Raw genomic sequence first — 14,739 nt, 5'->3', positions numbered from 1 at the left:
TTTAGTTTTTTGTTGTTGTTGTTTTGAAAAGGAGTCCCGCTCTGTCGCCCAGGGTGGAGTGCAGTGGCACAATCTCGGCTCACTGCAACCTCCACCTTCCAGATTCAAGTGATTCTCCTGCCTCAGCCTCCCAAGTAGCTGGGATTACAGATGCCCACCACCATGCCCGGCTAATTTTTGTACTTTTGGTAGAGACAGGGTTTCACCATGTTGGCCAGAGTGGTCTCAAACTGCTGACCTCAAGTAATCTATCCACCTAGGCCTTCCAGAGTACTGGGGTTACAGACCTGAGCCACTGTGCCCAGCACACTGAGTTATTATTGAATAAATTTTATCACTGATTTTGGGTTTTCCAGGTAGTATATTGTATTATCTGCAATGAGTGGTATTGTTTTCTTTTTTTTTTTTTTTTTGTCATAGACCTTCAGAGCTACTGCAAATCAAAGTGGTATTTTTTTCTTTACCCTTTTTTTTTTTTAACCTCTAATTGATTTCTCTTTTCTAATTTCACTGGCTGATATTCATAGTACAGTGGTGGATAGTAGCAGAGATAGTGGACATCTTTGCTTTGCTCTTGATATTAATGGACATGCCTCTAGTGTTTGATCACAAAATAAGATTTTGGCTTTAGGACTAAGGTATATTTATATTACCGTATTTATAAAATATATTTCAATTTCTATTTTCTTGAGTATTTTTTATTATGAATGGATGTTGAATTTTGTCAGACTTTCTCTTCTATGGAGATAATCATATAATTATTTTTCCCCTAGATGATTACATTGTGTTTTCATATGTGGTGTGTGTTTTTATTGTTAATATCTATTTTTTATTTTATTTATATTTTTGAGGCAGAATCTTGTTTTGTCACCAGGCTGAGTGCAGTGGTGATATCTTGGCTCACTGCAGCCTCCACCTCCCAGATTGAAGCAATTCTTCTGCCTCAGCCTCCTGAATAGCTGGGACTACAGGCGCGTGCTACCACTTCTGACTAATTTTTGTATTTTTAGTAGAGATGGGGTTTCACCATGTTAGCTAGGATGGTCTCAATCTCTTGACCTCGTGATCCATCTGCCTTGGCCTCTTAAAGTGCTGGGATTACAGGCGTGAGCCACCATGCCTGTCCTATTTTTTATTTTTTTATTTTTGATACAGGGTCTCACAGGATCATCACCCAGGCCAGAGTACAGTGGTGCAATTACTGTTCACTGCTGCCTCAACCTCTCAGGCTCAAATGATCCTCCTGCTGCAGCCTCCCAAGGAGCTGGGATTACAGACATGTGCCCCTACACCCAGCTAATTTTTAAGTATTTTGTAGAGATGAGATCTCCCTGTGTTGCCCAGACTGGTCTGGAACTCCTAGACTCAGGTGATCCTCCTGCCTTGGCCTCCCAAAGTGCTGGGATTACAGGCAGATTACAGTCATGAGCCGCCATGCCTGGCTGTAGTATTTCTTTAAATTTCTCTAAATTTTTCATTTCATTTCCTTTTATCTGGAAATTGTCAGGAGATTCTTCAATTTTTATGTAGACACACCTTTCTTCTGTTGGTGGTAACGGCTGTGTTAGTAAATTTCTAGTTTTAAGCATTATGATTGGGAAGTGTTGTTTTTAGTATCTTTAAGTAAAGATACTTGATGGAAAGTGTTTTCTTTGTGACCTAATACATGAACAGTTTTTTTGTGAATGTGCTGTGAATGTTTCTGTCATCAAGGTGTGGAGTTTGATATACATCTACAGAGTCTCCTATATTATGTTGTCTAGATCGATCGTCTATCCCTTACTTATTTTTTTCTCCTCTTGATTTGTCTTTTTCTTTTCCTTTTCTTTTTCTTTTTTTTGGGACACTCTGTATCCAAGGCTGGAGTGCAGTGGCCTGGCTCACTGCAGCATTGAACTTCTGGTTTTAAGTGATCCTCCCACTTCAGTCTCCCCAGTAGCTGGGACTACAGGTGCATGCCACCATGCCTGGCTAATTTTTATTTTATTTATTTTAGAGATTTTGAGGGGGGCGGTCTCACTGTCTTGCCCAGGATGGTATCTAGCTCCTGGACTCAAAGGATCCTCCCACCGTGCTGGGATTACAGGCATGAGCCACCAAGCCTGGCCATCATTTTAAAATTGTTTTGTAGAGACAGGGTCTCGCTCTGTTGCCCAGGCGAGGCTCGAACTCTTGGGCTCAAGCCATCTTCCTGCCTCGGCCTCCCAAAGTGTTAGGATTACAGGCATGAGCCACAGCATCCGTCCAATTTGTCTTAAAAAAAAAAATTTTTTTTAATTTATTTTTTAAGAGACAGAGTCTTGCTATGTTTCCCAGTCTGGATTTAACTTCTGGGCTTCAGCCTCCTGAGTAGCTGAAATTACAGATGCTCACTGCCATACTTGGTGTGTTATTTGTCTTGTTTTGAGATTGATGTGAAGTCTCAAATTTTTAGGGTATTACTATTTATGTGTCTTTGCATTTCCTTTGGGTTTTGCTGCTTTATGTTGGTTGCTGGATTGGGGCATATTCTCTTTTTTTTTTTTTTAGATGAAGTGTCTCTCCGTCACCCCAGGCTGGAGTGCAGTGGCGAAATCTCAGGTCACTGCAGCCTCCGCCTACTGGGTTCAAGCAATTCTCCTGCCTTAGCCTCCTAAGTAGCAGGGACTACAGGCATGTGCTACTACGCTTGGCTAATTTTGGTTAACCCAAAAGTATTAAATGTAACAAAGGCACAATTTACACTGATGATATGACAGTAAAGAATATGCTGGCTAGGCATGGTGACTCACACCTGTAATCCCAGCACTTTGGGAGGCCAAGGCGGGCGGATCACCTGAGGTCAGGAGTTTAAGACCAGCCTAGCCAACATGGTGAAATCCCATCTCTACTAAAATTACAAAAAATAGGTGGGTGTGGTGGCATGTGCCTGTAATCCTAGCTACTTGGGAAACTGAGGCGGAGCTTTTTAGTAGAGACAGGGTTTCACCATGTTGGCCAAGATGGCATCGATCTCCTGACCTCGTGATCTGCCCACCTTGGCCTCCTAAAGTGCTGAGATTACAGGTGTCCGGCTCAGAAAGGGGGAAAGGTGTTCCATCTCTTTAAATTTTCTAATAGAAGCCACCTGTGAAATCATCTGTAGCCTGAGAAGGCCAAAACCGAGGCAAGTATATACCAGTTCTACAGGGATCTGCCAGACCAACGAAAGTGCACAACCCACGTTTTTGTAGGATAGTTTCCACTGCTCGCTCACTCTGGAACCAGCCAGCCAGTTTAGGAACATGGGCTGCTATCCCTGGAGCTGTGAGTTATGGGGCTGAGGAATGGGGGATGGTAGCTGAGTCGAGCAAGTTATTCTTTTACCAAATTTTAGCAGCCTCTGTTTATCAAATACTCTGCTGGTTGTTGTAAGTGTTTGGTCAGGTTGCAGAGTCTCTTTGTTTTGTTTTGCTTTGCTTGAGACAGGGTCTCACTTGGTCTGTCAGGGTGAAGTGCAGTGGTACAATCTCAGCTCACTGTAGCCTCGACCTCCCAGGCTTAAGTTATCCTCCCACCTCAGCCTCCCAAGTAGCTGGGACTACAGGTATGTGCCACCATGCTCAGCTAATTTATTTTTTTGAGACAGGGTGTCACTCTGTCACCCAGGCACAATCTTGGCTCACTGCAGCAGTGGCACTATCTCAGCTCACTGCAGCCTCAACCTCATGGACTTAAGTGATCTTCCCACTTCAGCCCCCCAAGTAGCTGGGACAATAGGTGCATACCTCCATGCCCAGCTAATTTTTTTTGTATTTTTTTATAGAGACAAGTTTTCATTGTGTTGCCCAGGCTGATCTTGAACTCCTGAGTTCAGGTGATCCACTCACCTCCATCTCTCAAAGTGCTAGGATTATAGACTTGAGCCACTGTGCCTGACCTAATTTTTTTTTTTTTATGTTTTGTAGAGATGGGGTCTCACTATGTTGTCCAGGCTGGTCTCAAACTCCTAGGCTCAAGCAGTTTATCCTGCCTTGGGATTATATGTGTGAACCCATGCCTGGCCAGGTTCCAGAGTTTGAAATGGTAGATTTTGATAATTATTTTCCTAGTTCACTGGTTGTTTTGGTGCAAGGATTGACCTTTTCATTCTTGTAGTGGTGTCTTTTGTAAAGCAAGTTTTTAAATTTGGAAGTCCAGTTTATCAAATTTTTTGCTTATGGATTGTGTTTTTCTGTGTGTTGTCTGAAGTCTTGTCTAACCCTAGGTTTCCAGGATTTTCTCCTGTGTTTGTTTTGTATTTTATGTTTAGAAATGATCCATTTTGAGTCATTTTTGTATTAGATGTGAATTTTTGGTCAAGGTTCTTTTTCTTTTTGCTTTTTGCATATGGATGTTCCAGAGCCATTTGTTCCAGGCAGTTCTGCATTGAATTGCCTTTGCACTGTAGTCAGTAATAAATTGGCCATGTTCGTTTGAATTCTTATGGACTCTGTATTTTGTTTCATTGATTTATATCTGTTCCTTCAAGACTACGCTACCTTGGTTATTACAGCTTTATTGTAAGTTTTAAAATTGTGTAGTGTGATTCCTCCGATATTATTATGATTTTTAAAACAGGGTAATTCTAGTACCTTTCTGGCCTTCCATTAAATCTTTCTGTCAGCTTATCTATATTTACAAAAGACCCTTCTGTGATTTTTGTTGGAATTGGACTAAATCTAGGTCTGTTTGGGGAAAATTGATGTTTTTACTATATTGAATCTTCTAGTTCATTTCCATTTATGTAGGTCTATTTTGAGTTCTTTCATCACTGTTTTCTAGGATTCAGAATATAGACTTTATACACATTTTATTATATTTATACATAATTTTTGGAGCTATTATAAATTATATTCTTTTTTCAATTTTGATATCTAGTGTTTATTGCTAATATGCAGAAAGAAATACAATTACTTTTTATGTGTTGATCTGTACCCTGTGACTTGCTAAACACACTTAAAAGTTCTAGGTCTTTATTTTTCTTTTTTTTTTTTAAGATGGGGTTTCACCATGATGGCCAGGCTGGTCTTGAACTCCTGACCTCAGGTGATCCACCCACCTCAGCCTCCCAAAGGGCTAGGATTACAGGCATGAGCTACCATGCCTGGCCTAGGGCTTTATTTTCTAGATTCCTTGAGATTTTCTATGAAGGGCAATCATGCCATCTGTGAAAAGGGACAGTTTCATTTTTTTCTCTTTGTAATCTCTACTTATTTCTTTTTCTTGCCTTACTGTGGTAGCTAGGGCTTCCAGTATATTGTGGAATAGGACACATGACAGTGGATATCCTTGCCTTGTTTCTTGATCTTGGAGGGAAGTTAGCTGTAGGTTTTTTGTAAATACCTTTTGTGGGATTGCTATGGTTTGAAGTATCCGCCACAGTTTATATGTAGGAAACATAATCCCCAATGCAACAATGTTGACATTGTTGATTAGGTTATGAGGGCTCTGCCTTGGTAAGTGAGTTAATGGTGTCCTTGTGGGAAAAGGTTCATTGAACAAGAGTGGGCTTGTTACAGAAGTGAGCTTATCCCCCTTTTGCTTTGTCATGTTCGCTTACCCTTCTACCTTCCACCATGCAGTGATGCAGTAAGGCCTTTGCTAGGTACTGGCACTGGCGCCGTGTTCTTTGACTCCTCAGTTTCTAGGACTGTGAGCCAATACATTTTTGTTCTTTGTAAATTACCCAGTCTCAGGTATTCTGTTATAGCAGCACAAAATTGACTAAGGTACAGATTGAGGAGGTTTCTTCTATTTTGGGTCCACTGGCAGGTTTTTTTTTTTCAATCTTTACAGGCATGCTTCAGAGATACTGTGGGTTTGGTTCCAGACCACTGCAATAAAGTGACTATCACAGTAAAGCAAGTCACACAAATTTTTTGGTTTCCCGGTGCACATAAAAGTTAATGTTTATACTGTACTGTAGTCTATTAAGTGTGCAGCAGCATTATATCTTAAAAAATGTGCATACCTTAGTTAAGAAATGCTTTATTGCTAAAAAATGCTGACATAGAATCACAAAGTAAGCAAAGTAAGCACATGCTCTTGGAAAAATAACACTTAACTTTCTCGACAGAGGGTTGCCACAGACTTTCAGTTCATCAAAAACAGTACCTGTGAAGCTCAATAAAGCAAAGCACAGAAAAATGAAACGTGCCAAAAAAAACTGGGACTGATGAAGTCCTATTTGAGCTGCGATGGGAGTGCTCCTCCTTGTATGGGAGTGCTGCAGTCCGTGGTGTTAACAAAGCCGTCACTGAGCCATATCTCTGTAGGCTGCCTCTGCATTGAGGTACCTCTGAAGCTTGCACTGTCCTTCAAAGGTCATCCTGTGAATGATGGATGCTGGTCATGGAGAAAGATGTGACTGAAAAGTTAAATGTGTACTGTCCTCTAGTTGTTTTTTTCCAGCCCTTGTTTTGTCTTTGTTATGGAGTGGTGCAGTTCTATGACTATTCCATCCTTAGGAATATGGTTACAGGGCTCAGCTTTCTTATCTCTAAAATGAGGGTGCACATTTGTCCTGCACGGGAAGCTCTTTGTTTTCTGCTTGACTTGTGGTACTTCTCCCTGTGTGGAGGGTTTGACTGAGTAACAGTTGAGCTGTCTAGAAACTACTCATCTACTCATGTGTCTTCCTTCATGGGATTTGGTACCAGATATGGTGGTACAGAATACTCCTCACCTATTTATCTATAGGACAGGACTGCTGCCTTTGAGAAGTTTACAAGGCTAGTTAGAGGGACAGACCCAGAGGCAGGGTGATTCTACTGAAGAGGTGAGGGTGTGTAGAGGGGACATTTAGAAAGAATCATCTTTTGCTGTGTCAAATCAGTGTTAGAGTTTTAGTTTTTAAAAGATGTGTTTTATTTTTAGGAAAAAATTATTGCATGTTATGATATTTAAAACTCAAGGCCAGGTGCAGTGGCTCATACCTGTAACAGCATTTTGGGAGGCTGAGGGAGGTGGATCACTTGAGGCCAGGAGTTTGATACCAGCCTGGCTAACATGGCGAAATCCTGTCTCTACTAAAAATACAAAAATTACCAGGGTGTGGTGGAGTGCGCCTGTAATCCTAGTTACTCGGGAGGATGAGACATGAAAATCACTTTAACCCAGGAGGCGGAGGTTGCAGTGAGCCAAGATCATGCCACTGCATTTCAGCCTGGCGACAGAGGGTGACTGTCTCAAACACAAAACTCAAGGCCAGTTTTAAGATAATAGTTACTAGGCCAGGTATGGTGGCTCGTGCCTGTAATCATAGCATTTTGGGAGGCCAAGGCACTTGAGCCCAGGAGTTCGAGACCAACCTGGGCAACATAATGAGACCCTGTCTCTACAAGAAAAACAATTAAAAACTTAGCCAGACGTGGTACCATGAGCCTGTAGTCCCTGCTCCTCATGAGGCTGAGATGGGAAGATTGCCTGAGCCCAAGAGAGGTTGAGGCTACAGTGAGCTGAGCTGAGACTGTGCCACTGTACTCCAGCCTGGGCAACAGAGTGAGACCCTGTTGCAAAAAAAAATGGTAGTTGCTAGTAAAGGGGATTATACCGTACATGCTCAAAGCTCCCACAGCCTTCCCACTGTGTCCATTATTCTGGCTTCTTAGTTTTGCTACTGGAAATTTTTGGGGAGCTGAGGAAGAGTGGTAATGATGGAGTGGAATTAGGAGGCAGTGGGCAGAAGGGATGCTGGTCTCATGGGCCTAACGTACATGATGAGTCTGTGTGGGAATCATTTTTAGGTTCTCCTGGATGAAATGTTGTATAGATGGTAAAACTGGATACCCACGAGTATGCCTTGGTTCCAGTATGTGTCTGTGCCCAGTCCTCCTGACTTCTATTGAAAAGCAGTGCCCAGCTTAAAGCTTGGGTTCTGCTGCAGACCAGCTGGGCAACCTGAGGCAAATCACCTAATGTAGCAAGCCTGAGGTGCCTCCCTATAAAATGGAAGCTGGTCTTTGTGAATTTTTGATTAGTGTATAATACTTAGGCATTGAATAGCTTTTTGCTAGTACTTTTATTAGAGAATTGGAAATTTTGTTTTCTGTTTTATGGAATGTTGTTGATGATGCATAAGTGATAGTCCAACAGCTTGAGCGAATATGACTTATTCTATGGCCCTCAGCAAACCTGTTAGGAGCCCTTGCAGGGCATCAGTTGTCACTCTTAGCTGAAGTGTAATAGCTCACAGCTGTGTATGTCCAGGGACAGGCAGGAGACTCTTTGCCAAGGCATGTCACTTTTTGCTGTGCTAGAAAAGAGTGCTGGGCTTTGAATCTTATTTTTGTTTCTTTCTAGCACTGTGTCTTTGGGCAGGTCAGCTAGTCTCTCTAAGCCTGGGTTTCCTAATCTGGAAAATGGAGGTGATAATGCCTATTTTGTAAGGCTGCATTAAATTCAAGTGAGATAATGTGAATGTGCTTTGTACATGTCTGGGATGGGCTGGAGAGTTGGAGAGGTGCCAAGTACTGCTGTTTTTAGATTATGTTAAAGCCAGCACAGGTACCCTTATAACGGGGAGAGTTGACTTGAGTTTTAACATAGAACAATATTGAAAATAATTTTTTTTAAAAAGCAATTTGGAAATTTGTTTCTTCTCCTGCACTGTGGACTCTTTCAGGGTGTTTGGGCCCTGCTGATCATGGTACTCAGGGAGCTGTTGCTTCAGGAAATCCAGGTGCCTTCCTTATGGAGGAGGTGGGAGGGATTGGGCTGGGGCAGGGACTCAGACAGCACATAGGCCAGAAACCCTGCTCTGGAATTGAAGCTCACTGTTGTTTTTTTTTTCCTCTGACTTGCCTAGTTATTTAGTCATTCATCTGTCCTGAGAAGCTGTCTCCTGTCAGCTCTGAGATTTGACTTGCACTCACCATGGTCCTGGAGGCAAAGAAGCATATGCCGCAGGAGAAGGCATAGGCCCCCCGGCACCATTCTGGTCGTGGTTGGATGCTTTCCTTCAAGGTGTTACTTAGGAAGCAGACGAACTTTCTTCCTTATGAAATAGATTGGCTTCGGCATGATGGCTGTATTGATGTTCTCCCACCCATGCACGTGGACCCTGCCACAGCCACACAGAGACCTGATCCTTCAGCCATTTGTGGGCCCCTCCCTTGTTTTTCCTCAGGAGGATCCAGCTGGCATCTAGGAAGACTGGCCATGACTTGGAGCTAGCACCTGTCCTGCAGAAAGTGGATTGGAAGGCCTGTGGCTTGGCAGGAGTGCCACTGTCTGACTTTTCTCCTGCTTCTGTGGGGTGGCAGGGAGCAGGAGAAGTCAGTGTGGGTGTGACACGGGAATACCAGCTGAGTCTGCTTGTCTCTGTTCAGAGGAGCTCCAGGCTAGTCAAGCTACTGTTGCCATTTTATACATAAGGACACCAAGGGTGGTAAAGGGTCGAGGTGTCAGGCATCAGAGACGCAACTCAACCATGCTCTGAAATCTTCCTATTCCAAATCCAGTGTTCTTTTTATTTTTCCTTCTTAAAACCTCAGGTCTAGGTAGGACAGCTGATTTTTACAGTAGGATAGTGGTGAAAAAAAAATTGACCAATGGGTAGTTATTGAGTGACTGCTGGGTAAGTGAAGGAAGCAGTTCTGATGGAGGCTATGTGATGTTCAATAGGATTAGAGGTGATTTGGGATTCAGTGCACAGATCCCAATGGGTGAGGAGAAGAGAGTGACTATGAAGTGGGGGTTTGAGAGGCTCCCCCACCTCTTCTAATTTCCAGTGGTCTCCATAACTGGCCTCTGGGGCTATAAGTTTTGCTTACTGGGAGTCATCAGGGAGTGGCTTGAGCTGCGGTCTGGCCATGGGCTGTCGGCCCAGCCTTGAGGATGACCAGAGCCTAGCAGAGACTTTATTTGGAGTAATGTCTTTGTGTTTTGAAAACAAGTTCAACTTTGATCCTACTTGGAAACTATTCTATTGATTGTTTACTTCTGGATATTAAAAGAAATTATAAAATATGCAAACAAAATTTACAATTTTGCCCATTTTTTAAGCTCGTTGGTATTAAGTACATTCACATTGTTGTGTTACCATCACCACCATCCATCTCCAGAACTCTTCATCTTGTAAAATCGACACTCTGTATCCATTACACAGTAACTCTCCATTGCCGGCTCCCCCAGGCTCTGGCAACCACCATTCTACTTTCTGTCTGTATGAATTTGCCTGTTCTATTTTCCACCTGTAAGTGGAATCATGCAATATTTGTTCTTTTGTGTCTGTATGTAGCCAGGTGTGGAATTTCTGGGTCATGTTGTAATTCTGTGTTTATTTTTTTGAGGAACTGACACATCCTTTTCCACAGTAGCCACACCATTTTACATTCTCACCAGCAATGTATAAAGACTCCATTTTCTCCGTGTCCTCACCAATACTTGTTATTTTCTGGTTTCATTTTGCTTTGATAACAACCCAAATGCAGGGTTTTAATGCTATAGTTTCTACTTTTATATATATATTGTATAGTGGTACCAGTGTCCATCTTGGCATAGCTTATGATCAAGCTGTGGTTTCCGGCCAGGCATGGTGGCTCACGCCTGTAATCCCAACACTTTGGGAGGCTGGATCACCTGAGGTCAGGAGTTTGAGACCAGCCTGGTTAACATGGTAAAACCCCATCTCTACTAAAAATACAAAAAATTAGCTGGGCATGGTGGCGCGTGCCTGTAATCCCATCTACTCAGGAGGCTGAGGCAGGAGAATTGGGGAGGCGGAGGTTCCAGTGAGCTGAGATTGTGCCACTGCACTCCAGCCTGGGCGACAGAGCGAGACTCCGTGTCAAAGAACCTGGAACAAAAACAGAAGAAAAACTGCAGTTTCAAAACTTCTGATTAGCAGTATTTTTTTTCTAAATGTGGAACCCAGGAGATAAAACAGCTATCAGTCTAGGAAAGGTTTGAGTCTTCTTTGTCTGAGAAAGTACTTCCTTCCTTGCAAGAACCCTAGGAGAACTCAGAGCCTATTGTGGAAGCCTGTGCTGGAAGTCATTGCTGTAAGCACTGGTGACAGTAGCAGTCATTTTTTATTTATTATTATTTTTAATAGAGACAGGGTCTTACCTTATTGCCCAGGCTGGTCTCAAACTCCTGGGCTCAAGCAGTCCTTCCGCCTCAGCCTCTCAAAGTGCTGGGATTACATCAGCCATAGTGTCCAGCCAGTAGCAGTTATTTTAATCAATAAAAGTGGAGCATGTGTTCAGTCTGTCTGTCTAAGGCTTATCGCACTGCCTGCTGGGCCCTTCCAGGCCCTTCTGCCAGCCTCTCAGGTGGGACTTTTAACAGCTCCTCCTCCTGCCCTCCCTACTTATTTGGTAGTGTTCCTATCCCCATCTCAGTTCCTAGGGCCAGCTTCCTAGGTATCAGGTCCTGTAAGTCTACCTCCTAGTGGGACTCCCCTTCATCCCTGCTGTCATGGGTCCATCTGGGATGGCGTCTTTTTAAAAATAAGAACTTTATAATTTACATTCCATGTAGTTCACCTGAAGTATACAAATTCAGTGGTGTTTAGTATATTAACAGAGTTGTGTCGCATCACCATAATCAATTTTAGAACATTTTTGTCATCCCGGAAAGAAACCCTAAACCCATTTGTAGTCACTCCCCAATTGTCCTTCTCCCCAAGCCCATTAAATCAGCATTCCCCATCTGTTTGGTATCAGGAACTGGTTTCTTGGAAGACAGTTTTTCCATAGACCAGGGCAGAGGGTGGGGATAATTTCTGTTTGACACTGTTCCACTTCACAACATCAGGCATTAGTTAGATTCTCATAAGGAGCGCACAACTCAGATCCCTTACATGCGCAGTTCACAATAGGCTTTGTACTCCTGTGAGAATCTAATGCTGCCGCTGATCTGACAGGAGGCAGAGCTCAGGCAGTAATGCTTGCTCACCTGCCAATCATCTCCTGTTCTGTGGCTCGATTCCTAACAGGCCATGGACCAGTAATGGTCCGTGGCCTACGCATTGGGGACCCCTGCACTAAACCATAGATTGGTCTGTTCTGGACATTTCATATAATTGAAGTCAGACAATATATGCTCTTGTGTATGACTTCTTTCATTTAGCATAATATTTTCAAGGTTCTTCCATGTTGTAGCATGTATCAGAACTTTATTCCTTTTTATGACTGAATAATAAATACTCCCTTATATGGACATACTTCATTTTATTTATTTATTCGTCAGTCGATGGACATTTAGGTTGTTTCCACCTTTTAACTTTTAGAAATAATGCCTCTGTGAACGTTCATGAACAAGTTTTGGTGTGGACATGTTTTCATTTCTCTCGGGAAGATACACATAGGAGTGGAATTCCCTGGTCATATGCTAGCTCGGTTTAACATTTTGAGGAACTAGCAGACTGTTTTCCAGTGTACCAGTTTACATTCCCAGGAGCACTGCATGAGATTCTAAATCTCCACATCCTTGCCAATCATATCATCTTTTGCAGCCTTCAAACTGGTCTGCCTACCTCTAATTATTTTTCTATTATCTTTTGAAAACATTGGCAAAACATTCTTTTTCTCCCTAAAGTACCCTTTTGTTCTCTGTTGCCTGCAGATAAAGTTCATGGCCTCTGTGTTGTGGCTTGGCCCTCAACTACCTCCATCCTCCACGCACATCCCTGCTCTAACTAGTCTCCTAGTTTTCCCATCACACCGTGTTCTCCTTGCCTCTTTGCTTCATTGTCTTCCGCTGCAGTGTATTCCATTCTTCAAGGCTTAATGCAATAACTTACTCCTTTGCCTTCCTTAATCCCTTTGAATGAATTGTTCTTTTCTGCCTTAAGATGTTGCCTGTGTTTCTTTTCATATCATTCAGCTTTTGAAAAAAATAATAGGTTTGTTACCTCTGCTTGCAGTGATCCCTGGGGGCAGGGATTGTTCTCACACTTCGTGTGCCTGGCACCTGGTGCATTGCCCGGCAATGATGAATGCTATGGTGAGGATGAATGCTATACCAAGGAGCTATGGTGAGGCACACTTTTGTGCGCCTGGCACCTGGTGCATTGACAGGCAATGATGAACGCTATGGTGAGGATGAATGCTATACCAAGAAGCTCCTTGTGTAATAGACCAAGGCAGCTATTCACTGGTCTATGTGCACAGAGCTCAGGGAAGGACTGTTTCCTGGTGGACCTCAGCACTGTGACCTTCCTGGCTCTTCTTAAGCCTTATCTTAGTTGTCCTATTTCCCTTCTAGGAGAGTTTTGGACTGGGGCAACCTTTACCAGTGATGAGAAGTGATGCTGTGTGGCAGTGCTGAATCTCTCTGAATATGGTAAGGACTGATGCCTGCCTATTTTGCGGACAACAGGGTTCTTTTGTTGCTTTACTCCTGGGGGCAAGGGGCATTTTCCTGGTAGACGCTGAAGGCTCTTATTATGGCGCAGCCTTCCTCCCAGGAGGGCTGTTGGCATCTTTGAGGGTGTGAGTGCTTGCCTGGTGGTTGAAGTGGCTTGCAGGACCTTGTCAGAGTTGCTGGAAAGACAAAGTTACATGTTTTGTTGAAATCTGTTGTTCCATTACCTGGGTTTTCCACTGTGTTGAACTGTTTCTGGGGTATCCCCAGTGTCTGTTGCTTTTGCAGTGGACAGTACCCAGGACACACTTTCTGCACAGATTAGCATAACCCTCCCCTCCTTATTTTGTTTCTTCAGATGATGATTTTTTGTTCATTCCCCACATCTGAGGAGGCCATAGCTTTTCAAGGTAGAATAGATTATATGCTGGAGCAGAATTGTATTCATCTGTTGATGTTTGAAGAGATGAGTGACATCTCAAAGCATCTTGTCTCTTCCACCAAATCCCTGTTTCTAGATTCGAATTGCAGCCTTAAATGCCAGCTCTACCGTTGAGGATGATCATGAAGGAAGCTTTAAAAGTCACAAAACCCAGACAAAGGAGGCTCAGGTATGTAATGCAATGTCTTCCTCCGCAGGTACCTTCTAATTTCTATAGATGGAACCTCATTTTAAATGAATTTAGACATCTCCTTAGTGGGGTTTTAGGGGGAAATTCCGTTTTGAAAAATGGCTAGCTCCCATCTCCTGTTAAACCTGTTTTACTTAGGAGATGATCATATTGAGGAGAAATTATATTTATTCTGTCAGTGTATATGAAGGCCAATTTAGCCCCCAGGCCCACTTCCAGGTAGCCCATTTTTTGTGTAGGCCTTGGGAGTTGAGATACCCAGGGAATGGCAAAATATTAATGTCAGATGGTGCTTCGAGGTTCCCTAGTGTATTGCCCTCACTTTATAGTGTGATGAGACCCTTGAGGGGAGCAGCCTAGACTGGGATCACCCTCCAGGTCAGTGAGAGACCAGGTCCAACCATAACTCCCTAGATTGCTGGTCACTCCTCTTTCCCATGAGGCCTGGCATCTCTTCCATTTCAGTCTTCTTTCTTTCCATCCATTCATCTCTATACCCTTGTCCTATTCAAGTGTAACGAGGGTTTGCTCCTGCCTTTGTTTTCCCTGAAATAAACGTATGCTTCCTCCCTCATACCCCCTGCATATTATGGTAGAAATCAGGACAGTTCCAGAGCTGTCTCAGAAGTCTACTAGTCACCTGTCCCTAGTCTGTAAGGCATGTCAGTGAGGCTCGACCCACCCAATGCCGCCTCCCTCCCACGGGAGGTTGTCATCCTCCCTAGGCAATGATCAGGCTATGGCAGAGTGGTGAGTAGAAAACAGTGGAAACCAGGCCAGGCACTCAGCCTCCCAG

At 43.2% G+C, this 14,739-nt stretch overlaps 1 protein-coding gene across 15 annotated transcripts in view; it reads left to right on the top strand.

Moving 5' to 3' along the window:
* Window positions 1-14,739, top strand: part of CABIN1 (calcineurin binding protein 1) — a 161,899-nt gene that overhangs the window by 7,628 nt on the left and 139,532 nt on the right. For all 15 annotated transcript variants that reach the window (XM_054239497.2, XM_078336360.1, XM_054239499.2 and 12 more), the window contains 2 exons: window positions 13,213-13,290; window positions 13,830-13,922. In XM_054239497.2, coding sequence (XP_054095472.2) covers window positions 13,288-13,290; window positions 13,830-13,922 — 96 coding nt within the window. In that variant the 5' untranslated portion in view covers window positions 13,213-13,287. The remainder of the gene's footprint in view (window positions 1-13,212; window positions 13,291-13,829; window positions 13,923-14,739) is intronic.

Source organism: Callithrix jacchus, chromosome 1 (genome assembly GCF_049354715.1).
Source record: "Callithrix jacchus isolate 240 chromosome 1, calJac240_pri, whole genome shotgun sequence".
In the NCBI taxonomy this organism is placed as follows: domain Eukaryota; kingdom Metazoa; phylum Chordata; class Mammalia; order Primates; family Cebidae; genus Callithrix; species Callithrix jacchus.
The sequence above is the reverse complement of the archived record's forward strand: the minus strand, read 5'-3'. Positions and strand labels throughout refer to the sequence as shown.